Source organism: Carassius auratus, chromosome 14 (genome assembly GCF_003368295.1).
Source record: "Carassius auratus strain Wakin chromosome 14, ASM336829v1, whole genome shotgun sequence".
In the NCBI taxonomy this organism is placed as follows: Eukaryota; Metazoa; Chordata; class Actinopteri; order Cypriniformes; family Cyprinidae; genus Carassius; species Carassius auratus.
The window spans coordinates 21,834,200-21,861,400 of record NC_039256.1 but is presented as its reverse complement, the minus strand read 5'-3'; the positions used below and the strand labels follow the sequence as shown (position 1 = coordinate 21,861,400).

The following is a 27,201-nucleotide window of genomic DNA, read 5'->3' as shown; positions in this document are numbered from 1 at the left end:
GCTTTAAAAGAGCTTGACAATATAATGAACACTAGGGGGCAAAGCTATGCATTCAAGAACAAGATAATACAGCAGGATTTTTTTTCTTTGAAAACAAAAAAGTTTTATGTAACTTTTTAAAAAGTAAATAAACATTTTCTTACATTTTTTAAAGTTAGATATATATATATATAATGCTGACCCTTTCAGCGTTCTCTTAAACTTGATTTCCTTTTTGCTTCTAAAGAAGCAACTTACCTGGAGACTGAATAGACTCTTTATTGTCCCTGTGGCAATGACCCATTCTGGTCTATCAAGCACTAAATCTGGATCTGATGTGCAGGGGCTTGTGGAGGCACATCCTTGTGGGCTTGCAAAACTGTTCCTTACATGTTTGTTTATTTATTATTATTTTTTGGTTAATTTTATATATTAATATGCTTTTAGCACATTAATTATAGTTTTTACGCTCAACAGTTTTCTTCTTATTTCAGTGTTGTTTTACATGTATTATGAGAGATATCTTTATTGAATGGTATGCATAAAATTATCCTACTCCATGAAAAAAAAAAAAAAAATATATATATATATATATATAAATATATATATATATATATATATATATTACAATGTGGAAATAACTTTTTTAGCCAATTAGAACACGCTTTCTGTCTGTCAATCATTTTTCTAATCAGTTCTAAAACTGCGTAGTTTACATAAGGAATAATTGACTCCAGGCCGTTGAATTATTAGAAAAATAAGGCACACCCTTATTTACATTGACACAATAGCCTACACTTAATGATACTTTATTAACATAATAAACTTTACTTTTATTATGGACTTTATTAACATAATAAAATATAGTGTTTGTGAAAGAAAGCACTAATTGAAAGATACATTTGAAACTTTTATTTTATTTATTTTAACTGGAAGACACATTATAGAGCTGTTTTTACAGAACAAGGGAAGTAACCTTCAGTCAATGTCAGGGAAAATGGCAAGGTTTATGCAACATTGAGGAAAAGAACACCATACCTGTATAGTACAAATCTATACAATTAATACATGAAATAGAAGATGAAATTCAGTAGTTTTTAACAAGTCACAGTATAGTTTGCTATATTAAGATATCATAACGTGGGATCTAACGTTACCCTTAAATCAATGACTTTTCAACAGTTCTATGCACACACTGCCATCAAACTTTCCAGATTTTTAATTTCACATTCATGCAGTTATACACATCTTGGTTCAAAAGAATAGAAAAGCCCAACAGAGCACAACCAATACACATAGTAGCAGAAATGCTTCTATATGGATATGCTGTTTACATATTTTTTTTTCAAATGCAAAGGACAACTTAAAAGTTGTGTGCTTTTAAAGTGCAACATGAGTTTTAGGGAATGCACACTTCTGATTTCAGTCTTTAAAAAATGGCAGCATAAAAAAAAAAAATTATATTGGGATTTATGATTTACCATCCACTGGAACTGTCATGATGACCCTGAGCAATATTCGGTACCTAAAGCACGAATATACCATAGAATCAATGAAAAAATAGCGTTAGAACACTCATTGAGACTGTTTTACAATCCCAAAATCAATTATGTCTAAAATCAAATTTGGGACGAGTCACTGTTTTGATGATTCAAATTTATCAAAGCAAAATCCCTTCTGTGATACAAAACAACCCATATTATTCAGCTTGCTCCTCTGTTTGGTACACTTTTTGGTCGAACTTATATAGTTTAGTTTATTTATTCAGTTTAAAACATTGTCTTGGGTTAAGGAGCCAGAGCTGTTGGCATCAATCTAATCTCTGATGCTAAAGAACATTTGCAAAGTCAAATTTCCGAGGACTCAATCCTCTCTATCCAGGGCAGACCAGTGGGCAGCTTTGCTTCTTGTAAAGCCCCGCCCTCATCTCCGCCCCCTGACCCCACCTCTTCAACTCTTGCCCTGCCCCCTCTCAGCATTGCCAGTTCTCTCTCTAAGGCCTCATTCTTGTGGTACATCTCCAGGTAGCTGGCCTGCAGTTCCTTCTGGTAGCGTATCACCTTCTCTTTCTCATTCTGCCACGTGCTCCTCTCAGTTTCAAAAGCTGATGCCTGCGCCTCGTTCTGCCGCCTTTCCAGCAGCAGTTCAGCTCTGAGACGCTCCTCCGTAGCACCGGCTCCTCCGGTCTCACCTGCCTCTGCTCGATGCTCCTCGAAAGCAGGCATGGGGCATTTCCGCCGGGCGCCCTGTAGAGCCATCTGTAGCATGTCGATCTGACCATCCTTGCTCCGGATCTGATTGCGTGCCTCATGCAGTTGAGTCTTTAAGAGGAAGATTTCACTCAGCTTCTGTGTAACCTCTGCCTGAGAGTCCCGAAACTGTTGCTTCAGTAAAGAGATTTCTCCAGACTTTTGGCAAACCTATCAGAGAAAAACAGTTTAGTCTTTTTTTCCCTGCTTATACAATACACAAAATACGATTTGAAAAGATTGGAAAGATTGTTCATAACTAGGATGGTTGCTGTCCTTTGTTTTAATTATGAAAGCCTCACAGGGTTTTGTTCAGACAGGCAACTAAATCTTTTTTTTTTCAAACTATTATTATTATTTATTTGTTGTTTCTGATTTAAAACAATTTAGATTTTTGTACAGTCTAAGAAGTGAAAAGAAAACAAATGAAATCTGATCAGTGTGTGTGTGTATATATATATATATATATATATATATATATATATATATATGGGTCATTTCTTTAATATTATATTTGTATATTTAATTAGATATACAACGTGTCAATTCACTTCCATCTGCTCCTATAAAATATATAAATATATTTATCTTTTTCTCTCTCTCTCTCTCTCTCTCTCTCTCTCTGTCTCTCTCTACGTAGTCAGTAAACAATTCAGTGGTTCTGGATGACTGTGGTGAGATTTCCATAAAATCTGAAAGGGAAAAAAAATCTAATTTTCCATTTTCTCTGTACAATGATATATACTTTTTAATTCCTTTTTTTTCTTTGTCTCTTTTTTGTCATCACTAGTGGCAACCGATATATCGAATAGTGACTAAACTGTTTGAACAAATGGCTCTGATTATTTGCAAAACGACTGTGGACTGTCAGCCTTAAACATCTCATTTAAATTTGTGTTCAGTGTGAACAAACTAACAAGTATACATGATACGTTTATGTTGCAACTTAAATTTCTTTCCTTTATCTCTTCCAAACTTTTCTGAAATCCCCAGAGCTCTGGACCAATTGCTCTGACTTAATGCATACCTCCCATTGGGTCTCTTCCAGCTGGGGATTAATGCTTTGGCTTTGTGCCGCGGGGTTTTGACTTCTCAGGGTCTGGCACTCCAGCCTGACAGAGTCCAGCTCCTCCTGCAGCCGGTTGCGTTCCTGCTGTGCCTTGACCAGTTGCAGCTGCAGGTTTCGTTGTGAACGCTGGGACTGCTGGGATACCTGCCGCAGTTTGGCATTGTACAGGTGTTTCAGTTCTGTCACTTCCTTGTCCCACAGCCGCTGCTTCTCTTCAAAAACCTACAGGAGGACACAAACACAGAGTTTGGAAGTTTAATGTCGTTTTATTTTGTAATAATAGTAATGTAATGCTTTATTTTCAATTTCTTTATTTTTAAGTTTCTTTTCACATTTAATGTGTGGCCTATGGTTCAAATTATTTCAATGTATTATTTTATAAGGTATCAACCTTTTTAAAAATAAAAATAAAATTAAACCTTTTTTTCTAAAGAAATTTATACTTTTATTCAGCAAATATGCATTAAATTGGTCAAAAGTGGCAGGAAAGACAAATATATATTCTTTAACCATGTTACAAAATATATCTAACTGAAATAAATGCTGTTCTTTTAAACTCTGTATTCATTGTAGAATCCTGGAAGAAATGTATAACGATTTCCACAAAAAAATATACAGCACAAGTGTTCTCTACATTAATAATAATAATAAATATTTATCGAGCAACAAAACACCATATGTCTGAAGAACCATGCGACACTAAAGACAGGAGTTATGATGCCAAAAATTCAGGTTTTCCATCACAGGAATAAATTGCATTTTAATATATATATATATATATATATATATATATATATATATATATATATATATATATATATATATAAATTTTTTTATGTAATAATTTTTTCACAATATTGCTTTTTACAGTACTTTTTGATCAAATAAATGCAGCCCTGGTGAGACAAACTGACAATTTTTTTTAAATAAATAAATTACATATATATTGTATAATATATTATGAAAACTAGCACAGTTATTTTTATTATTAATATGTGTTTATCATAAGCATATATATATATATATATATATATATATATATTTACTTTATAAGAATATTTCACAACATTAATGTACATTCTTATATGAATATATACAGCATTGTCGAACATAAGAGATATTAACAACATAAAAAAAATCAATCTGAAAGATGCTGACCTGTGCAATAGCATCTTCGCTCTCATCCAGGTTCCTCCTCATCTGAAGTAGCTCATGCTCTTTTTCCTGCAGACGGTCCTCCAGGTCCTTCACCACGTCCTCCAGAGAGTGCGACAGCTCGTAGGGTGGAGGTGCCTCGCTTCCATAGCACTGCAGGCGGTTCAGCGTAGCCATACTCTGACAGGACGCGTCTGTGGCCATGGAAGCGGCTCCCTTGGAGCCCAGCGAGTTGCGATCTAGTGAGCCGATGTGGTTGATGTGACCCATAGAGGCACTGATTTGTCCCAAGTGTGGGCGGAACGGCGGCCGATAAGGTGGCAGGCTGTTCATGGAATTGTGCCCCGAGTCGGACGTGTTCTCCTCTTCCTGGCTGAAGCCCCGGGCTGCTGCTAGCACGCCTTTGCTGACACTCGCGCCTGGCCGTGAAGGGGAGGAGGACGAGGAAGAGGTGGACAGCGATTTGGACGCTGCTTTGGCATAGGATGGATGCATGCCGTTGGTTAAGCCGCTCTCTACCTTCTCTGACTTGAAGGGGTAGAGGTTCTGCATTGAACTGAAGTTTTTTGGGGTGACCGGTTTAAAGGCGGAAGGCCTGAATCGTGGCTGTGGAATGAAAAGGATAAGTCAACTGCAGCATGTGCATCAGGAGAATAGATCTACACTTAAATTATTGGAGCCATGCCAAACAACTTAAAGTAATTTAATGTAGACCACTTTTACTTCCATATTTCTTTGGTCTCGCTGAATTTCCTGCTCAATAACGTCACCTTAGGGAGACTATATTTGATTACAGAGATAAATTTAGCCAGCAGTGGCTAGTCAGTTAGTCTACACGCTGCTGGCCTGAACAGCTTATATGATTTATTTCCGTTTGAGATTGTTGGGAGTAGCCCACCTATCAATAACTTACACTTGCCTGTCAAGGAGAAAAATTGCTCTTCTGGAGCCGGACTGGAAACATTGTCACGATTCCTGCATTTCTTTGACAGTCTTTGAAACCACAATGAGGAACCTATTCATCTTGTTTCAATCCAGTCATTGCAAAGTGTGTTTTTAACACCTGCTCCCTCCCAGATTTGTTAAGTACTTACTGAAAACAAATGCTGATGGGCAAAAAAAAAGCCAGAAACTATGATAAATTCATCCCTACTTTCCTACAAAGTGGTAACCAAGTACTGAACAGTTTTTCTTTTCTTTCATTCCTGTATTAAAGAAAAATAATTTTAATATGAACAAAAATGCTGCTTTTAGGTCATGTCTGAATTACCATATTACTTTGTTTTGTTTAAAATGAACTAAACATATTAACATACTAACATACTAACTACACAAATTAACATAAATGATTAGTTTCCATGGCCAAGCTCATAATACCCTAATTAATCAATTTATTTCTCCACTCAAGCTCTTTATTTTATTATTATTATTTAAACTGCTTAAATTAATAATAATTTTTTGCAAGAAAATGTCAGATTTTAACTTGCTGGTGTTACATAAAATTAGAAGAAATTTGTGCTAATTTGTGTTTATAAATATTCTGTAATTAAAAAAATTATGAAATAAAATAAAAATAGCAGTATATATAATATTTAATATTATATGTAGTTTTAGTTTTTTCACTTTCTGCATAGTGAATTTACTGAGACCTGAGATGGTCACCAGCATAATTCTTGCGCAAAGTTTGCACATTGCTAATGTGAAATCCCTTTGCTCACCTTAAAAAATACTGAATTATGTGAACCGTTACTCCCGTAATATATATACACACACACATGCACACACAATGTGTAAAATATATGAAGCTGAAGTATGTGATTTCTGCACCACTTGAGTCTTTAAACACAGTATCAAAACTAATAACTGTTTATAACCAGGTTCCTAAACACTCCCTGTATCTACCATTGGCCAGAGGCTCAAACCTGTAATTTTTAACTTGACAAACATGGAAAATTACAATGACTGTAATTCTTACATGACATGAATGGAGCAACTCTGTTTACAGTTGTGTAGAGTGTGTACCTTGTCAAACTTGCCACCTATGGGAAGTGAGTTCTTTCCCAAATCGACCTCCTTTCCATCCCTGTGGTAGACCTTAGTGTAGACGTCGTGGTCCTCTCTCCTGTGCTCTCTCTTGATAGAGGAGGTCCCAGAGATGAGGTGCTTGCTGCCCTTTGCTTCCTTCTTGGTGATGTTCAGATAGTTAAGCAGCTCTCTCTGGTTGAAACCCTTCTTGAGCAGGCCGTGGCTCTGACGTCCTTGCACTTGTGGAACTGCTCTGTTGCTCTTGGTTGGTGACACGTCTGGTTTCTCGATTAGGCTGCCTACACTTCCCATGATGCAGCGGCCTGATGCCAAAGTGGACGCTGGATAACCGACACAGATGCTTTTGCTGGGGTCCTGGTTCAAGGACAGGGCCTGGACTGCTGCCATTGGTTACAGGATCGAATGGCTCCACTGGGATCTCTAAATTGAAAGAAGAGAAATGAGAAACAATGGAAACCCCTTCACAGGATCAAATATGAAACCTGAATCCTTCTTCTGCAGAAAATATTTCAAGACACTCTGGATGCATTCGTTTTAATGTTCCACATCATGAAGCAAGCTATTCATCTTACCATCCAACTTATCTTTACTTGCTGGTTTTCCAAAAAAGAACATGTCTTAATTATTTGATAAGGCACTGCAGGACACCATTTGGTGCTCCAAATGTCAGCTACTCATAAGAACATTTATATATGTAGTCTAATAAAAACCATTTTATTTAAGGCCACGACATGAAAATAGGTCAAAAGCTTCTGCTTTCCTTTTAGAAATGAGAACTACTGTACACGCTGAAGTTCACAAGTCTGTTATATAACTGAGATGATACAAGCTGGGAATCGTCTCATGAGCCAAATACCCTGAAAATGAGGGCAGATGCCTGTGGAACGCAATAAAAAAAAACAACTTTTAATTTACACTGCAATACTGCTGCATTAATCAATGTCCTCTGGTAATCACCAATCTTTCCCTACTAAAAAAACCCCTCAAAACCTTAGTTGAGAACATTTCCTCTCATTGGAAGTGAGGCTGATCTACTTATTCGCTCAAGTGCTGCCCTGCTTTAAAAAGGTCTGGGTTTCAATATATTTGCTTAGTAGTGCCTCCTGTCTCAATCAGTTTTCTCTTTCCAGATCACTTGTATTGATTTCACCTCAATGACCTTCTCTCTCATTGCTATAAATGTAGGCTACTGGCCTCAAACACCCATAAGGACAAACGCACTTCAGTGTTTCTGCTTGTGTGTACACTCATATACAGGCACATCCCGTGTGAATATATACTGTTTGTCTTCTATACATGTAGGACACATTTCTGTAACAAAGAATAAACAGATAGAAAAAGAACTAGTGCCTTCTGAAAGAGTCATTAATAATATAGTGACCTTGTTCAAACCACACTTAGGCCAATTGTGTATTTTGGTGGAGCTAATAGAGAGAAACGGAGGCCTTAAATATTCTAGCACTTCGCCAGATCACTACTCAGCAGCTCTGGGTCATGCTGAGAGCATCTCTAAGTGTTTCCTTTTGTCTAGTGCATCTTCACCTCTGGCATCTCACCCAGAGAAAACATTCGCTCACTGTGACCTTTCCCCAGGATGATGGATCTGGCTTTAAAGGAGCCATGCTATATATTTTTTTAAATTAATTATCTATTTTTTTTCCCTGAAGTCCACCTGGTAAAGTTTTGTTGTTGTTGTTGTTTTCCCCAAACACTAATGAATTTATAAAGATTGATACTGTAGATAAGAGAGGGAATTCTTTGTCCTGGAGATTACAGGATGTTTTTATGGTGTTTATACTGTTGTATTCCAAAAGGTCAAGGAAAATAAAATGTCTTATGATAGGTGTGTTTCATTAAAATATTAATAAATACCAACGTGCTGGGCCATATATCCAAGTTCCTAGTGAAAACTGCTTTTTGAAGCTCACAATATCTCTTGGGCATTCATTTTCATTGAACGCTGAAGCACAGGTCCTGCAGTCCTGGTAATTAAAACGCAGAGAACTCATTTATTCCGCTGGAGTTACAGTATTTTTATATACTGTAAAAATAAATATTTTGTCTTGTTTCCCATAAAAATATCTAAACATCTTGAAAACAAAATCAATTTACATTTTATATATTTTAAGGGAATGTGTCTTAGTTCAGTTTTGAGCATAAACCTCACTTAATTAAGTTTTTGCAGAATCTTGTTTATACTTAATAAAAACAATGGAGAAAAAATACTTAAAATGTGATAAAGTACTTCTTAAAACCTCAACTAATTTTGTTAAACCTAATTACATTTTGTTAACACTTAATATTTGTGCTAAACAGAAAAAAAAAAGAATTCTCATCTCAAGATATATTCTCTAAAAACAAAGGTGTTGTTTTCCCTGAATAATTTCTTAAAAAATGATAATAATAATATAAACGGGTGCACATAATTGGTCCGCAGGTCCACATGCGCGACCAAAATAAAAAATGTGTTATATGTTCTTATGAGAACCAGGCTGAAAAAATTATGTGCACCCCTGAATATAAATATTAATTTGACATTGTTTGCAATGTATTAACAGCTAAGTTATACTTACAAATGCGCAGTTAAGCACAGGATCCCCTCCAGGGTCTTCTTTATATCAACAAAATGATAATTTATCAAATTCAGCCTTACATTACTGGAGTGATTATGCAAATAGTTATAGAAGAGGCAAAGAAAATGTGGCACTTACGTTCAGGCTTCTACCCATAGAGAGATCAAAACGCCACCTCATGATTTTATGCATGAGATGTGGCCGTGCTCTCTTCAGTTTTCTGCCATCACAGCACTCAGCTAACTACAACACTTACAGCACAAGACCTGCGTCTGCGCAAGCTCTGATTATAAATATGCCATGACTCGGAGTGCCACTTTAGTTATGACTGACAGGATGAATTGTGAAGTATTCTAACGTGGGAACTTAGAGTAATAAGTGACTGCTCTCCCACAGTGTGAAAGGAAGTGGGTGTGTTGGGAAATCATTTTATGACTAGATGCTGAGTTCAGATCATTTCAGGTTTGATATGCATGATGATGCTTTGTGTCACAACATGAGTAAACACGGACTGTTATGCTTCTATCCCTAAGTGTAGAAAAATGGCTGCTACAATTATGTTCAGATAGCATAATTCCTCCTAAAATGCAGTCAGGTGAACCAAAGTGATGTTGACACACAAACAAACCAGGAAACTGATGTCTAGCTTTATTAGATATCAAAGTATACAGTTATTCATACAACATATGAAGGTTATGTTATAATATAATTCTTAGTTGTGTTTTTTGGGTAAGTTAATCTGTATATGTATGAGGTATTTCAATCAATTATATTTGTTATTTGTTGACAGGAGTAGCAACTGTGTGAGGAATGGCTGTAGTTACAAGAAAGCTTGAGTTTTTATGACGTGAGCTGAGGAATTGGGGGAAGGTTAGCAAAGGTTCAAAACCTTTTTAAAAGTGGCCACAAATCTTGAAGGACAGGGAAAATGTTGCGTCCAGTCTTTTTCCATAATTGCTTCAGACTTTTAACAGCCAGAGTGAGTTGAGAGATCAGGTTTGATTTACAGCCTAGTCAGGCCGTTCAGAGTCACACACACACACACACACACACACACACACACACACACACACACACACACACACACACACACACACACACACACACACAAACACACACACACACACGCGCACACACACACACACACACACACACACACACACACACACACACACACACACACACACACACACACACACACACTTTCATTTACATCCTCCTCCTGGAAAAGCTTTAATTAGAGGCCTGTCTACCTCACAGTGGTTCACTTCAGTTCATTTGTTTAAAGAGCAACAGAAACGTCTCATTTCTTCCTTCTGATACTGTTTTAAATGTCTCGTATTATATACATTTGCATTATGTAATGATTCTGAATGTAACAAATGACATCCAGGAGTTTAAATTTGGTGTTTGGATAAAAGTTCAAACATTTGACAAAGAGAGGGCATCAGAACTCTCAATATAATATTTAAGGTAAATTCTGCAACTCTCACTACTACTTTTGAACACTTTCTTTTAGTAGTTATTTTACCCAGATATTTAGAGTATAATGTGTCTGCCTAAATCATATACATTGGTTAAATAGCTTTTATACAAACGTGCACAAGAAATATAAAGCTAAAGCAGGTCTCAAAGATCCTTCAAATTCCAAACATACCTCTAACAATCAAGCTGAGACTTGCATTTTCTCTCATCAAGACAGTTCCCTGTCTAACTTGATGCATCTTTTAAAAAAATCTGAAGTTTACTTCCTTCTTTGGCTCTAAACATTTGTACATTCTTGTGCACAGACCAGCACAACCTTGTTCCAGCACAGACAAGAAGGTGATGTTTGGAATAGCATACTACTAACATGCTACTACTCTTACTATTTCTGCAATATGCAGCATGGATGTTCTTCATCCATTACCTGTGTGACTACATTTGTCAAAACACTGCTGTACAGAGTATACTATGTGTGCAATGTATCCTACAATGCAGTTTAATCAAAGGTAATATATTCATTATTATCCTACTATTATTAGACTAAAATTTTTAACATCATTATTAATATTTAAAGAAACAATATAATGTGTACTATGCAGTAAGCGGTACACTAGTCTTCCATTCAGAACAACAGGTTTATACTTAAAATGACTTTGGTGCCCCATTAACTGAATCTGAGAAGGACTGATATGCTGACACCATCACAGGAAATGACACATTTCATTCCACAAGGCATTTTCCAGTCAGCTATCATTCATGTACTGTCAGTCAAAAAACAACTATTCACTCATAGCTCTCTGGTCAATGATTTCTGTTACATCCTAGGCACCATGTCGTGATTAGTATCATTTAACCGGAGGCCATAGACAAACCTAGACACGAACCCTTCTGTGCATCATCACATAAATGAACATGACCAGTGATTACAAAACCTAGTAAGCTGCCTCACTGCCTAGTGCCTACTAACAATCCCCTCCCAACCGAAAAGTACTTCATAGTCATCACCTCAGAAAACAAAATGGATAAAACTGATCAATACTTTCCTGAACGAAATTAAAATAAAAGTTTATTTTAAGTTTGTACAATATATCAGTACCATATAAGCTGGTACTGTGATTTATTGGTATGGTTTAATGCTAAATACTTGTTGGTCGATATTAAATGTATTTAATTGTGCATGCTTGTTTTTCAATTTGTAAAAAATATTTAAATGACTTTTGTTGTCATCTAACTAACGCTCACTTCATAGAATACTGTAATTATCAACTTATCTGTATTTAGCAGAATTTAATATCAGCGTCTGTAGTATATTTATAATACATTTTCTGCCAGCTCACTTAACTGTGTGAACATAACAACAGCCTCTTTATTGTTTACTAATTATAGACGTTAATAAAAACTCAGTTGAGGTAAAACTGCTGGGAGTTTGTAGGACCCAAAGTGACGCCAAGTCCCCTTTTATCATCCACCCATTTAGCACCAAACAGTCATTTGGATGAATATGACTCCCTGTGAAATATGACAAGTCGAATGGTGGCGACTTCATTCATTGAAAAGGCCCTAACTTAACACTAGCTCTCTTTATAGGGATTGCATCACGTTCTTTAGAGGTCTTATTTTGGCATAGAAGCACCATTCATTTTTGACAGGCACACACACTGGAGACATTCTCTTTAGTGAGTACAGAGCCACTCAGTCATGCCACTGGAAAAGCACCATAAACTTTCCCCTTCAGGGTTAGAGACTTGGGGTCAGACAGAGAGGGCAAAGAGGAAAGTGAATGTCTTATCACAAAATAATGACCTGAGGGCCCCACAGAGACCTGAGGCACACTGCAAGTTCTCTCTGGTGCTAACAATAGTGCTAATATTAGGAGTTTATGAGCTGAATATATCAACCAGCTTTATTTTTTATTTAGTTTTTAAAGGGTTCCATATGACCACTGCTACTTATGTTAGTTTCTAAATAATTATATATATTTTTTAAAGGGCACCTATTATGCAAAATTAACTTTAAAATGTTGTTTGAACATAAATGTGTGTTTGCAGTGGGTACACAACCACCCCACAATGATAAAAATCCACACTAATTGTTTTTTAATCCCCATAAATCATAAGCAGTACCCCTAATATGTGATGTCACATTTTACAAGCCATGACAATGCCATATTAGCACAGAACCCCCACCCCACCCCCCACCAAGTGAGTCATACACAATCTGCCATGTTTACCTTCATGCTAGAGTATGTAAAAGCAGAATTCAAGTCAAACATTGATTTTTTAAATATAAATATATTAGTTATTCAGTTTAGAACAGTGAGTGTTTTTTTGTTTTTTTTTATTGATTGGGTCATATGAACAAACAGAGTAAATTGCAGTATAGGTACTGTATATAATGCTGCTGTACATTACGCTATTTCTTTCACAGCTGTTTAACTTCACACACGATTGTGTTTTTGTAACTTGTGTTTTTAACATAAACTTGTGTGTATTTGACAGTTTAAGCACAATAAGACACGAAAGAGAACTTAGTTTAATATTCATATGCCATGTGACAGTCGCTTTCTGTGTGCGTGCTTCAAAAGTGTGTGCTCAAAAAAAAAAAAAAAAAAATGTTGACCTATAATGTTTTCTGCCAACTGGCAACCTGGGGAGCCGAAATACAATTGGGAAAACTGGCAGTGGGCGGGTATCAAAAACCATCAGAGACCTACATTCTGGAACGCACATTTTCAAAGGAGAATAACTGACTGTAGCATTGTTTTTGGCAGAGTATCTGAGGTTCGAGCTGTGAAGGCACAGCCCTATTCTGGAAAAGGGGGCGGGGAGCAGCAGCTCATTTGCATTTAAAGAGCTTCCACTCAAAATAGGCATTTACAACATGATAATAAAAGGTCTGGAAGGTATTTTGTGCTGAAACTTCACATGCACATTCTGGGGACACCTAGGCTTATATTACAGATTGTAAAAAGGGGCATAATTGGTGACCTTTAAAAAAAAAGAAAAATCAGCATGTATTAAATTGATGTGGCAGTAAAGCTAGAAATGTTACAAAAGATTTTCAAATAAATGTTGTTCTTATGAATTTTTAAGAAATAACATTTTTCCACCTGTGCTTATGTACACAACAAAATTCGTAAATGTGGTCTGAAGCAGAAGCAAGCCATGTGGAGGTGTGTCAAATCCTGCACGTGCATTAATGTGAAGATCAGCTTGCGAGGAGGCTCTGTGGAGGTCACTCTGAGAGTGTTAAATCGTATTAGCCCTAAAGCTGTGAAGTGCCCAGCACAGACCTGAGCTGCTCAGGTTTGTTCTAACAGAGCAAATCCTTGTCACCCGCCTGCAGAGTGCTGTCAAAACTGACCTAAAGCACTTTTTCAAACAGTTACATGAGAAATTAGTGCATCAGGAGATTCAGATGTTACTCAACTGCAACGTGCAACTTTAAGGGCACTTGTATGTATTTTATGGATGCATTTTAAACAGTCTCCATGGCAACTGAATTGAAACTTCACACCTACCTTTAGAAACTTTCAGTAAATATAGCCAGGATGTGCTTTGCCTGTTAACACCTACAAAGGCTTTTAATGCACCATACACTGCTTTTAAATTATGCAGCAGGGTTGATTAGCATTCAGAGGGTTGTGGAAAAGAAGTATCTACCAATATATTACAGCAATCTGGCTTATGTATTTAATTGCACTAAAAATAAACGCAAATGTCCTTGTTTACAGTCGCATTAAAATTAATCAAATATAGGTCAGGGTTGCCATACTTTTCACCAATGAACTTCGATGAACTTATATGGATGAGGAATATCTCTAATATCTGAAAGAAGCCTACATTTTACAGGTACCAAGTAACACTTCAAAAGGAACAACTAGTTGCAAACTCCAGGTGTAATGTCGTAACAGGTCAGTGGTGAGGAGGGGCATCAGGTTCTATTGTTTAACAAGCTCTTTTTCTGTGTACTTTACTCATTGAGTTAATATTAGCCAGACCTTCTCTCTGTCTGACCCTTTTCAGTGGGATTCCTGTGCCCTGAGCCGAATGGTACATTCTTTAGGGGAAGTCAGTTAGATAAGTGGGTAAAAAATGGACATTCCTCACATTTCTGTGGAGGTAATAATTAATATGAGATTTATGGCTGTCTTGGTGCTGATACAAGACCAAAAGAAAGAGAAATTGCAGAGAAAGATCAACCCAAATCTACACAAGATATGGGAAATTCTGCTGTTTTAGAAATAAACAAAAGACTTACTATTAGATTGCAGCAATAGTAAAGCTTTAAGAAACATAATATTGTGAGAAATACTGTCTGAAACAGTCTGATTTACTGCAATCAGAATTCTATTAGAAAAAAGCATTTTATGTCAGAGTTTCACTGTTACTTTCGCTCACAAGGTCATGACATCGTCTTGGATTATTATTAAAGGATTACCTACTCTAGGTTCAATGCAAGATAAGCTTTATTAATAATTAATCATTTAAATTTCCCCCGCATTATGTAAAAAGATTGCATTTAGAAAGCTTTGTAATAATATTTCATAATATTACTGTTTTTACTGTAAGAGACATTAATAAAAACATTTTAAAAAATCGTAACATTCCCAACTTTTAAATGGCAGTGTGTTACAAAAACAGTATATATTACTTAATATCAATATTAATATCAATAGCTGTTATGCATAATCAGATATAAAAATTAACTGTTATAGTATCCTTCCACATATCTTCTGAAACTTAGACCCCATTATTAAGTAAATTAATATGTATGATGTTTTGCATATTGTTGCAAACAGTGGAATTTTTTACCTTTTATTCCAATATGATGCCTTGCCCCTTAGACTCATTAAAAGTGCCTTATTATAAACATGATTTTTGTTTGTTTTTCCGAACTGAAGGATGAGTCAGAATTATTTTATGTTTTATGTCATAACAGCATCTCAAATAGCTTGAATGTAGCCCAGAACATTCCATTAATTATGACATGTCACAGCATGAGATGGAAGATTTCAACCCTGTCAGTGGTCTCTAAACACAAAGCATGGATCTGAACAATGCCACCCTTGCGCAATAGCTTTTCGAATTACAATGTTGTCCCTGCAGGGAATGAGGATGTATCTTGTACTGGCAAAAAAAAAAAAACAATGCAAATTTTGTGTTTTCATTTGATGTCTGTATTAAAGAAAGTGGGGCAGTGCATTTCAATTGCAAATAAGCTTCCCAGAGCTACAAAGAGTCTCACTTCACAACTTTCTTAACAGTAAACAGAATGGAAGTTAATCAGCCAAACCATAATAGGTTTGTATACTGAGAGAATCTTTTATAATACCTTCTGTGAGGCAGAGAGAGCTGAATGTCACAGTGAGGCAGTATTTAAAGGCAAATGTCCTGTCCTGTTCTTATTTAATAATGCTACAAACACTAGAGAGAAGCCCACAATGAAATGCGGCTACATAAAATCAAATGAAAAACAAGATGTTCACCTGAGAAAAAATTGCTGCTGCTGCTCTCTTGTCTTCCAGTCAATGCACATATATTTGATTTCCTCTTAATGTCGCTGAGGAGAGATCCAAATTACCCATCAGCAGTTAAACATCTTTTCCTTCACTCCCACGGACCTGCTGCCAGACTATGGCCAGGAACACCCCTGGGAATGTCTCTGGTTACTCTCTCCTGCCACCACTACACTGATCACCCCTCTCTCCCTTTTGTAAATAAAGCACACCTTTCTTCGGTGCCGGTATGGAAGAACCTGTTCTCCTTGTTTTTTGACAAATGTGAAGGACACTAGTTGTGCTATGGGCAGCAATACTGAATTAATGCGGAACCGACTAGATGTCGGAATACAGAAAGTGGAAATCGTTTGGTTTGCTGCCAAAGAATGTTGTTTGTGATGGAGAGGTTCATAGGCTCACCACAGAATCTGGTGTCCAGTGGAAAACAAGTTGTGTTGTCATCTTGCAATGTGTTCAAACAATAGGCTTAGTCTTGCAGGCTACATCAGGCAGCCTTGGCAAGCTCTCAACTGCATCAGATTACATCATGCTGGTGGGAGACACTTGAAAAAAATGAGAGGCTTGTTCTACAGGAGAACGTTACAGAGCAAATGAGTCAGTTTCTTGTGGTATCCTCGTGACTAGAGAACCATTATTGGTTAGATAGATTTTTTTTATTTATTTTTTTATTATTTAGCAGTATTCATAATCATTGATTACTGATCATAGTTATCATGGTTTTATTTTTTATTATATCATATTATTATATTTATATTTTATTATATTAATTGATTATTATACACTGATTGTTGATTATAGTTATTGATTATGTATATTAGCTATTGATTCTAAACTGATATAGGATGTGCAAAACATTTTGTACTCAATACTTGGTCGGGGCTCCTTTAGCACAAACTGCATCATCAGTGAGGTGTGACATGGAAGCGATCAGCCTGTGGCACTGATGAAGCACTATTGAGCCTTCAGCTCGTCTGTATTGTTGAATCTACTGTTCTTATCTTTCTCTTGAAAATATACCATTGATTCCATATGGGGTTCAGGTCAGGCACGTTGACTGGCCAATCAAGCACAGTAATATCATTGTCAGCTAACCACTTGGAAGTGGCATTGGCAGTGTGGACAGGTGCTAAAGTCTTGACTTGGGACTTGATAAAACACAATGGACCAACACCAGCAGATGTCTCGGCACTTTAAATCATCACTGACTTAAGAAACTTCACACTAGACTTTGGATTCTATGCTTGTCCAGTCTCCTTACAGACTCCAGACCTTGATTTCCAAATGATATGCTAAATTTACTCGGACCACTGGGCAACAGTCCAGTTGTTTTTCTACTTAGCCCAGTTAAGATGCTTCTGACGTTGTTTCTCTTTCAGATGGGGCTTGGTAGCCCTTTTCTTGAAGCGGTCTGAGCATGATGACTCTTGATGCACTGACTCCATCTTCAGTCCACTGCTTGTGAAACTCTCCCAAGTGTTTTAATCGGCTTTGATTAACAGTATTCTGAAGCTTGCAGTCATCCTTGTTGCTTGTGCACCTTTTTCTATCCAATTTCTTTCTTACAGTCAACTCTGTATTTAATATGCTTTGATACAGCACTCTGTGAACAGCCACCCCTTTCAGTAATGACCTTCTGTGACTTAACCTATTTGTGGAGGGTGTCAATGATCGTCTTCTGGACCATTGCCAAGTCAGCATTCTTCGCCATAATTGTGGTTTCAAAGAACAAAAGATACCCGGGATTTATACAGATTTCTTCAAGTCGTTGCATTTACCATGTTTACTATGGTAGCCTAATGTTAATGGCTACAGTGGTTATAGTCTTTTGCATCAGTTATAAATATTTCTGCCTTGCATGGTGATTATAATCCACATCAGATCAAGTTATTTCAAACACTTGCTTCTTACTAAAAGTGAGTTTGAGCTCAACTTATTTAAGTACGTTTTAAATGCTGGTGTTATAGCTGTTAGCTTTATGAAATGATTCGCAGTGCTGATGCTCTCCAGATGTGGAGAAACTCCGCCTTTGTTCATAACCACTCCTATACACCAAGGTTTTCATTGGGCCAAAAAACACGGGCCGCTGGCCTATAGGAAGCACCGACAAGGCACGATCGAGCCCTGGAAGTGACAGTGGAAACACGACAGGCCCTGGCACACACTAGCGCACCCGCTTTTGGTCCAACAGTGGAAACGCAGCTAGGAGGAACTTCGAGGAGAACTTCGCTAAGAAGAGCTCGTTTCAGTGTTGCTGTCTGTGAGAAGCGGTTCTCTGCATGCGCACCGAACACAGCACGCGAGTAACCAGCTACTCAGTTGAGCTTTTCCGCGTCTTGTGTTTGAATGCTTTAAACTCTTTTCAATGTTTAAATTGGAAAGTGGCGAGGCTTAAAAACACATGAAAATGATAAGCTTTCATGACCACACGAAGCAGTGTCCTGTCAACTGTCCTGATCATCTTTTTAGGCTAGCCTCAGCCAGTCGTTTGAGATCGCAGGGCCCCCCCCTCAGCTGTGGACCCCTATAATAGTCACCACCTTTCACCCCACTTGCGACGGTCATAAGTACATGTACAGTAAATTAACATACTTTCCAGAAAGCCAACAATTCACTAAAAATGCTTTTTTAATTGGTCTTATGAAGTATTTTAATTTGTTGAGACAGTGAATTGGTGGGTTTTTGTTAAATGTGAGCCAAAATCATCAGTTAAAAGAACCAAAGACTTAAACTACTTCAGTTTGCGTGCATTGAATTTATTTAATACACAAAGCTGAATTACTGAAATAAATGAACTTTTCCACATTATTCTAATTTATTGAGCTGCACCTGTATTACAGGTCTCAGAAAGGGCCAAATCTCACCTCTGGAATGCCTCAGCTGACTTTTCTGATACACTTTAACCAAAGTACAATACGTCACTCTTGGCCAGGGATCAACCAGACAAACAAATTCATTCTGGGAAGGAGATTTTTGGAAAGGCCATATTTACATATGGGTTATTTCACTGGCAGAGAGATCAAACTGAAAAAATAAATAGCTACTGAAGGACGAAGCAGACTTTATAATGAGTGCCCCAGTCATGTTTCTTAAATACAGTGTTGCATATTCTCTCCCCTCCAGGCAAGTCAGTCTAGAAGATTCCATAAATTCAACTGGCAGGAGACTGCTTTCCCAAGATGACAGAGGAGCAAGAAAGAAAGAGAACAGAGGGAGGATGAGGACGTGTAGTGTGTTAATGTAGACAAGTTGAAGCCTGCTCCAGTTATCTATCTGACTCCTGATGACAAACAACTAACTGAGCCGGACCTGTTTCCTGAGCCTCAGCCCATCATAAAAATGTATTATATGGGTTCCTCTTAAGAAATGTAATCTTGAATAGCTATGAAAAAACCACATTAATTGCTTTAAAAAAGTCATAGCACAGCTTTCTTCAACAAACCAGGTGATTTGAGCTATTTTTCATTGTGAGCTGAAAAACAGTTCTCTGCCAACTCTGCTTTTTCTATAGTAGCAGCATGTACAGAAAAAAAATACACAACCCTGTACATTTCTGGAGAGCAGCTATTAGCCAGCTATAAAAAGAAACAATAAGTACCAGAGTTTGATCCTCTTCTACACCGCAGCCCAAGAGACCATCAGAGGAAAAACTGCAAACTGATTTCCAGGTAGTTTTGAATTACAACCTGTTTGATGCTATGAGAAATATCTGAGTGATGAAAACAAAGTGCTGTAATCGATATCATCCTGTTGCTTATTGATGATCACACAAATGATTACTTAGTTCCTCATTGACAAATTGCAGCATTCTAATTGCAGGGAAAGTCCCCTGGAGTAATCTACAGTTAAACGATTTTCAAAAAAAAAAAAAAAAAGGAACTAAGAATTCAGGAATTTAATATGTTAGGATTCTGACTAATATTAATATACTCATATATTAGTATGTACACTGAAAACATTGGTGTAGCAAAAATTTTAATTCATAAATTGCTGGTAAATTTCTTAAACAATTACAATTTTTTTTAACCGTTTAAGCACCATTTTTAAGGTAGAAACATTAAGTGGAATAAACATTTTCCAATAACAAATTATTTTGGGAATGAAACTGATCCTAGCAACCTTAAGCATTAGTTTCGTTAGCCTACCTCATTATGTCAATCCAGGAGCCACAGAAAAACTACCACCGCATTCTTCATTCTATTCAGTACACAATAGACCCACATACAAATGTTTCTAACTGAAACCCTATATAAACACTGGCTGTCAAGACCATTTTACACTCACTGTTCTTTTCTGGCCGTCAAACCTCTAAAAAACAAATGTTTAAGAAAGCAGTCCCACGGTGAAAGAAACAGACCAGAAGACTGATATACAGACATGAAAATGCCACAAGTAAATGTTTCATACTGTCAGCGAAACCAAAAGACTGTTGTGAAACCACTTTCACAAGAGTAGCAGTGCTAGGTTTGTTTAGTATGATGAAGTATCACATGGATCAGCTATATGCTTGAAGGCAAACACAGTCCAGAATGACTTCTGGCCCAGCAGAATGCAGGATAGATGGGAACGCTTAAATGTAGTCTTGATTATTTTGAGGTAATGTTGCAGCCGCAAATCTTTAATTACAACGACAGACGCGTCTCTCAATGGATAAAAGGATCTAAAGAATCTGAGTGGTGAGTGTGAGCGCGCTGTGCGTGATGTTGTCCTGAGAAAGAAAGCGGACTAATCCTAATCCTACGCAAGACTTTCTATGCAGTGTCAGAAAGAGGTTCGTGGGACAGAAGGCTAGCAAGCAGAGGTGAAGGGAGGATGATTATAGCTTAGCTTATCTGGGTCCAGCTATGTTAAAAGCCCACAGTCTTCACTAAGGTCCTGGAACTACATTCCTGTTACTTCTTCTGGCATAAAACAAGGAAGGCATTTGAATTATTGACTTACAGCATTACACAGATCCATTTGGACAGCTCCAATACTAGATTACACCCTAATTTACTCTATATAAATAAACAGTGCACTACATCGCTAAAGGTAGCTCGATACCAGATAAGCTACAGTATTTTAAAAACAGATAGACTATTGTCACAATACGTAGTTATTTCCCAACCCTAATGACTTGAGCAAAAGTTAGAAAAAAGTTTCCAGGTTTCAGATACTCAAAGCAGGAATTACGTGGCCTATAAAAATGATTGTGCCACAGGATAGAAGCACAAACAGGTGAAGGGATTGCATGCTAATGCTGAGCCACAGCCCTGCAGGGACCAGCTTTAAAGGTGTAGTTAGTTTCTGATAATCTTCACACCTGCTCTCCTGATGCTTACGCCGAATTAGTGTTAGTCACTGTTGGATTATGTCTCTTTTGGATGTTAATAAATTATACATTACTGTTATACATTACTGTTTGGAGTGTAAGTTTTTGTTTTTGAAGGAAGTCTCTTATGCTTATCCAGGCTGCAATTAGTTACTTGATGAAAAACACAGTAAAAACAATAAAAATGTAAAATGTTATTACATGACAAACTGTCACACTTTATTTTAAGGTCCAGTTCTCTGTATTAGCTAACAAATAACTATGATTTTGCCCCAATAAACTCCCAATTACTGCTTTTTAATAGTTAGGCAGGTGTTAAGTTTAGGAGTTGGGTAGGATTAAAGATGAGCAAAAGTTAAAATAAATATATGGTCATGCAAAATATGTGCTTTACAAGAAAGAACTAATAAACTGCCAATATGCTAGTAATATGCATGATAACAATTAAGCAACTGGTTAATAGTGAGGATAGATCCCTAAACTTAGGTGTCACCAAACAAAGTTATTATAATATATTTAATATCATAAAAATAAAATGTAGTTTATTTCTGTTGAGGCAAAAGCTATAATTTTCAGCAGTAATTACTTTAGTCTTCATTGTCACATGATCTTTCAGAAGTCTTTCTAATATTGCTGCTCAAGAAACACTATTATTGTAAATGTTAAAAACAGTTGTACTGCTCATTTTGTAGAAACTGAGATAAAAATGATTTGAAACATGTATAATTGAATTAACATACAGGAAGTTCCACCCCAAACTCAGACCATTGGTTGACCTTGTGTTATTATGTCTTGCACAGTATAGTAGCACAGTTACTTAACACTGGATATATTCAGCAGTGCAGGTCAAGGATGGCATGACAGTTTGTGCCAGATCTTCTGCTTGGACGAGAGCTTCTACTACTAGTCTCATTCGACAGCTCTCCTTTAGGTTTTCTGCAAGGTGACAACCAAACACAAAAGTTTAAACCCCTAAAAATAAAGCCCTAGCGCAATGGCTTGTATTAGTAGCTCTGTTTGCATGCACACTGAGAACAATTATGCCGCGTTTCCACTGAAATTACCCGGAACATTTGTACCAGGAACTTTTTTCCCAGGAACTTTTTTCCCCCCAGACCCCTTGCTTTCTGATTTTGGACATGCATCATTGGTAGTTAGTTCTGACTTCGTGCATTCGACTGGGGAGTGTGATGTCAGCGACTACGCGAATCCTGTAATTTTCCTCTCTGTATATTTACAATAAAACGAAATAGGATATAAAATACCACTGCCTCCTTTGGTTTCATTTAAACATAATAACAGCTGCAGAAATGTACTTAGTTCAGGGATATGTGTATATGCAGCCATTACAATGAAACGAAATATTATATTTAAAATATTATATTATAATATTTTATTTTCATTTTAACATATAGATAAATTGAATACAGACCAAAGAAAACCTGTTAGATTTACCCCGCAGCTGAATTATGTTATGTTTAACCACTAAAGAGACATCAGAGCCAGCGGCACATATCAGAAGATCTGTCCGAGATGAGTCTGCTCTCTGCGGATACATGAGGACTGAGCTTCCGCTGATCGAGTGGAGCTCACCGTCTACGAGATCGGCGAAATACATTTTTAAATAGGCGCTGTCTTTATAAATAAACCATAGATTTGAGATTTAAACAACTACATTCTCGCCTGAAATACTTTTAAAATTACATTTCATGACACAATAACAGTAATATTTGAAAATGATCCAAATAAATGGTGTTTGAACTCAACCAATGCTGCGTGAACTCAGATCGCTTTGGCTACTGTTATTTCCCCCTCAGTATATTTACAATAAAACGAAATAGGATATAAAATACCACTGCCTCCTTTCGTTTTCATTTAAACATAATAACAGCTGCAGAAATGTACTTAGTTCAGGGATATGTGTAATGTTATATACAGCCATTGCAATGAAACGAAATATTATATAGACTTGCCTTTTTTATTTTCATTTTAACATATAGATAAATTGAATACAGACCAAAGAAAACCTGTTAGATTTACCACGCAGCTGAATTATATTTTATGTTTAACCACTAAAGAGACATCAGAGCCAGCGGCACATATCAGAAGATCTATCCGAGATGAGGCTGCTCTCTGCGGATACATGAGGACTGAGCTCCCGCTGATCGAGTGGAGCTTACCGTCTCTGAGATCGGCGAAACACATATTTAAATAGGCACTGTCTTTATAAATAAACCACAGATTTGAGTTTTAAACAACTACATTCTCGCCTGAAATACTTTTAAAAATACATTTCATGACACAATAACAGTAATATTTTGAAAATGTTGATTCGAATAAATGGTGGTTGAACTCAACCAATGCTGCGTGAACTCAACCAATCAGAATGTTTAGCGCCAAAGTCCCGCCCCCGAAAGTTCCGGAACTTTGAAAAAGTACCACCTCGCCACCAGGGACTTTCTGAGGGGCATTTTTTTACCCGGAACTTTATTTAGTTCCTGGTTCCTGCGGTGGAAACACACCGAGTACCAGGCCAAAGTCCCTAGTTCCTGGGTAAAGTTCCTGCGGTGGAAACGCGGCTTTAGAGAATTTCACAAGAAGCTATCCACTGTCAGCCGTCGAACTGCCTTGTCTAAAAGCCACCCTAAGTGTATTTTCATGTTGTTAGACACCCCATTAATACATTCTGTGCCGCTGAAAGGAGATGTGAGACCCACAGAGGAGCTTCACGCCCTCTGACCACCTCCACTTAAGAGCCATTCCCACAATGGGCCGTGACTCTATAGGTCAGGGGTCCTGTTTTGGCCCCTGGTTTCCAAGGTTACTGCCAAGCAGAGAAGAGCTCTACGCAGTTCCCCTTTGTCCCTAAAATAAGGGCATCAAACGCAGAGCAGAGCTGGAGTCTAGAGTAAGGACTCCCACCCAAATATTTCACAACAGTCACCAGTAAATACATGTAGACACTGTGCAGAGTGAGTGAGATGGGGTCCGAGCGCTCTGCGACCACCAAGGCAGATGACAGAAACAGGCAAGCTGTACTCCAACTATGCAAAATGGCTTTTTTATGATTTGTGGCTGAGAAACCTTCTTAGTGACCTTACTTTAATGGAGCTGACCTGCTGGGAGGGCAAAGCAATTGTTTTTCAAACAAGAGTGCACTAATCTATCTCTGCACATAAAATGACTGAGATGATAACAATATCCTTCCATGACCATAAAGAGAAAATAAATGATAAATTGCGGTTAAAAAATAAATTACATATATATAATTATGTGCTATCCACTACTTATTATATAAGTGTTATACGCATGTATGTTCAATTATTTTGCCGCTCTTCAGGGTATCAAACAGAAAGACACCTGTAAACTCATTTTCAGATCACGTGCAGTAAAAATAAAGTTAAATGAATTCAAGTTCAGTGGTGTGCACCGTTAAGCTATGTTTACAGACAGATCAGGCTTAATTCTATATGTGGCGGTCTATATAGAGATACTGCAGCAAGTGCAAACCGACTCTAAAGTCACAGCAGACTCACCATTATTGCTGGCGCACAATCACGATACAGATGAGACTGACGATTTTTGTTTCTAATTGTTTTAGAGGAAAACAATGGACAGATATTCCTCGGCGCTGATGGCGATCTGTAGAGACGCGGTGGAGATGATCTGATGTCGGAGTCTTGCACAACGCAATGAGAGTTTCCCTCGCTGAGATTTAAACTAATCTGCATTAGAGCGGCTTCAGTCATTTATTACAGCGACTCTACAGCGACACCAGGCGATTACATTGAGGAACTGCTGGATGTTTTCTTTCTTTCTTTCTTTCTTTCTTTCTTTCTTTCTTTCTTTCTTTCTTTTAGTAAACAACCATTTTGTGAATATCATTACAATTAAAAATAACACTTAAAATAAAATGTGTCTATTTCAATACATTTTACAATGTAATTAATTCTCCTGATGGCTGAATTTGTGTCAATTGATCATTCAGATATAATTTTTCATCATATTGAAAAAAAAAAAAAACTTTGGAAAACTGGAATACATATTTTTCAGAATTTCTATTTTTATGTGAACATTTCTTTGTTTTAACAATTTCAATGCATCCTTGCTAAATAAAAGAATTTCTTTCAAAATGTTAAATAAAATTCTGCTGACCTCAAACATTTGAAATGTGATAATATACAGTATAAAAAGGTATAGTATGGTGATCTCTCCTTCATTTCCGCTGTGTAATTTGGAGCACAAATGACACCTTAGGCTGTGCTGTGTAAGAGCTGCATCAGCTTTATAAAAATTTTATACAGACAATGCATTTCCGATGGGAACGAACAGAACAGAATGATCAAAGAGGTGTATCCTAAGCTCTGACACATCCCCTGATTATAATTATTCATAGAACTAGACAGAGAGTCGTATCTGGCCTCCAGACCTCCTTAAACAGAGTACTAGTGACAGCACCCTGTCATTAACGCTCCTCTCCTCTCCTCTCTCTCTCTCTCTCTGATGACTGTAGCCTCTGGGCACACACCTGAGTGCACACCAAATACTTCCTGTCCTTTGAGGATAGAGCAGAGACATCCTGAATGGTTTCATTTCAGCAACAATAAATTTTGAAAACTGAAAATAAATCAACTTTTAACCAATAGAGCCCCACTGTAGCAAAATTGTAAAAATAGAAATAGTTCACACAAAAATTTAAATTTGCTTAGAATGTAGTCAATCGGGTCATTCAGGATGTAGAGGAGTTAGTTTTTTCATTGGAATAGATTTGGAAAAATTTGCAATTACAGGTACATCACTTGTTCATGGGGTGAATGGGTGCCGTCAGGATGAGAGTCCCAACAGCTGAGAAAGAAATCACAATGATCCTTACGTAAAAAACCCAATTCCTAACTCATAAATGTGATTGTTGTTGTAATATGAACACATTGCTTTTGCTCTTTCCACATCTTTCCTGTGTTTTCAATAGCGCAAATATGTCGCCCCCTGCTGGTAACGTTAAAGCTGTGGTATTTCTGAGATTCAGTGAGCGTCACAAACAATAACTTTACTCATTATAACAGTAGTACTCTAAATGGCGATAAAGAACAAGGATAACAGAAGCTGTCATTAATATACTGTGTTTTATTTGTATAGTATACAGGGTTCAAAAGTGCACAGTATTAGAAATATGTAAATAGCCAGTAGTAAAATGTTGTAACAGAGACTAAGATGGATAAATAACCTTTGTTCCAATTTTTGATCCATTTATACCAGCATTTCTATAGTTGCATGTTTGATTGTCATAATATTTATTTGTCTGTGCTCAAATAGCATTTATACAATCCTCTTTGCTTTCTTGCCATGGGGTTAATGAACAATAGTAATGCACATACTATGTAATTTAAACACTGTTTCTGCTTGGCTCTGTTGCTCCTGACTTGTGTCTACTCAGAAGAAGAATCAGTGTTCTATGGTGATCATTCTGTTTTTTTTTTCAGCATTTCAGTATAGTATGTTTCAGCTGAGAATATCATGACTGGCATGCTCCCGGTTTTCAGGTTTTTGCAGGATTACTTTGAAGGACTTTGGATGGTTTCTTAGGCTTGGTGTTGGTTCATGCTGACTGCACATTGACACTGGTTGATGCAGACTTTGAACCCTCTAAGTTTCGAGCTGTACAGGTGTATGTTTCCTGGTCAACCTCTCTGACCTCATCCACCAGCAATATCGGATGAGTTTGCTGTCAGTTCTGTCCATCCACCTGCACTGTCTGCACACTGTCTGGGTGTACAGCGGGTGCCCAATCTGATAATACAAAACATAAATTATCATTA

General features: G+C 37.1%; 1 protein-coding gene across 3 annotated transcripts; it reads right to left on the bottom strand.

Moving 5' to 3' along the window:
* Nucleotides 1-888: 888 nt before the first annotated feature.
* On the bottom strand, nt 889-25,114 carry LOC113114006 (NEDD4-binding protein 3-A-like). Of its 3 annotated transcripts, none has more exons than XM_026280681.1 (5): nt 24,922-25,114; nt 6,475-6,918; nt 4,456-5,058; nt 3,256-3,519; nt 889-2,399 (listed from the first exon to the last, which is right to left on the bottom strand). In XM_026280681.1, exons 2-5 carry the CDS (start codon nt 6,883-6,885, stop codon nt 1,827-1,829), a joined length of 1,851 nt encoding a protein of 616 aa, XP_026136466.1. In that variant the 5' UTR covers nt 6,886-6,918; nt 24,922-25,114; the 3' UTR covers nt 889-1,826. The 3 variants fall into 3 exon arrangements, with proteins under 3 accessions (XP_026136466.1, XP_026136468.1, XP_026136467.1); XM_026280683.1 differs by lacking the exon at nt 24,922-25,114 and adding an exon at nt 22,126-22,187; XM_026280682.1 differs by lacking the exon at nt 24,922-25,114 and adding an exon at nt 16,045-16,764.
* Nucleotides 25,115-27,201: the final 2,087 nt, after the last annotated feature.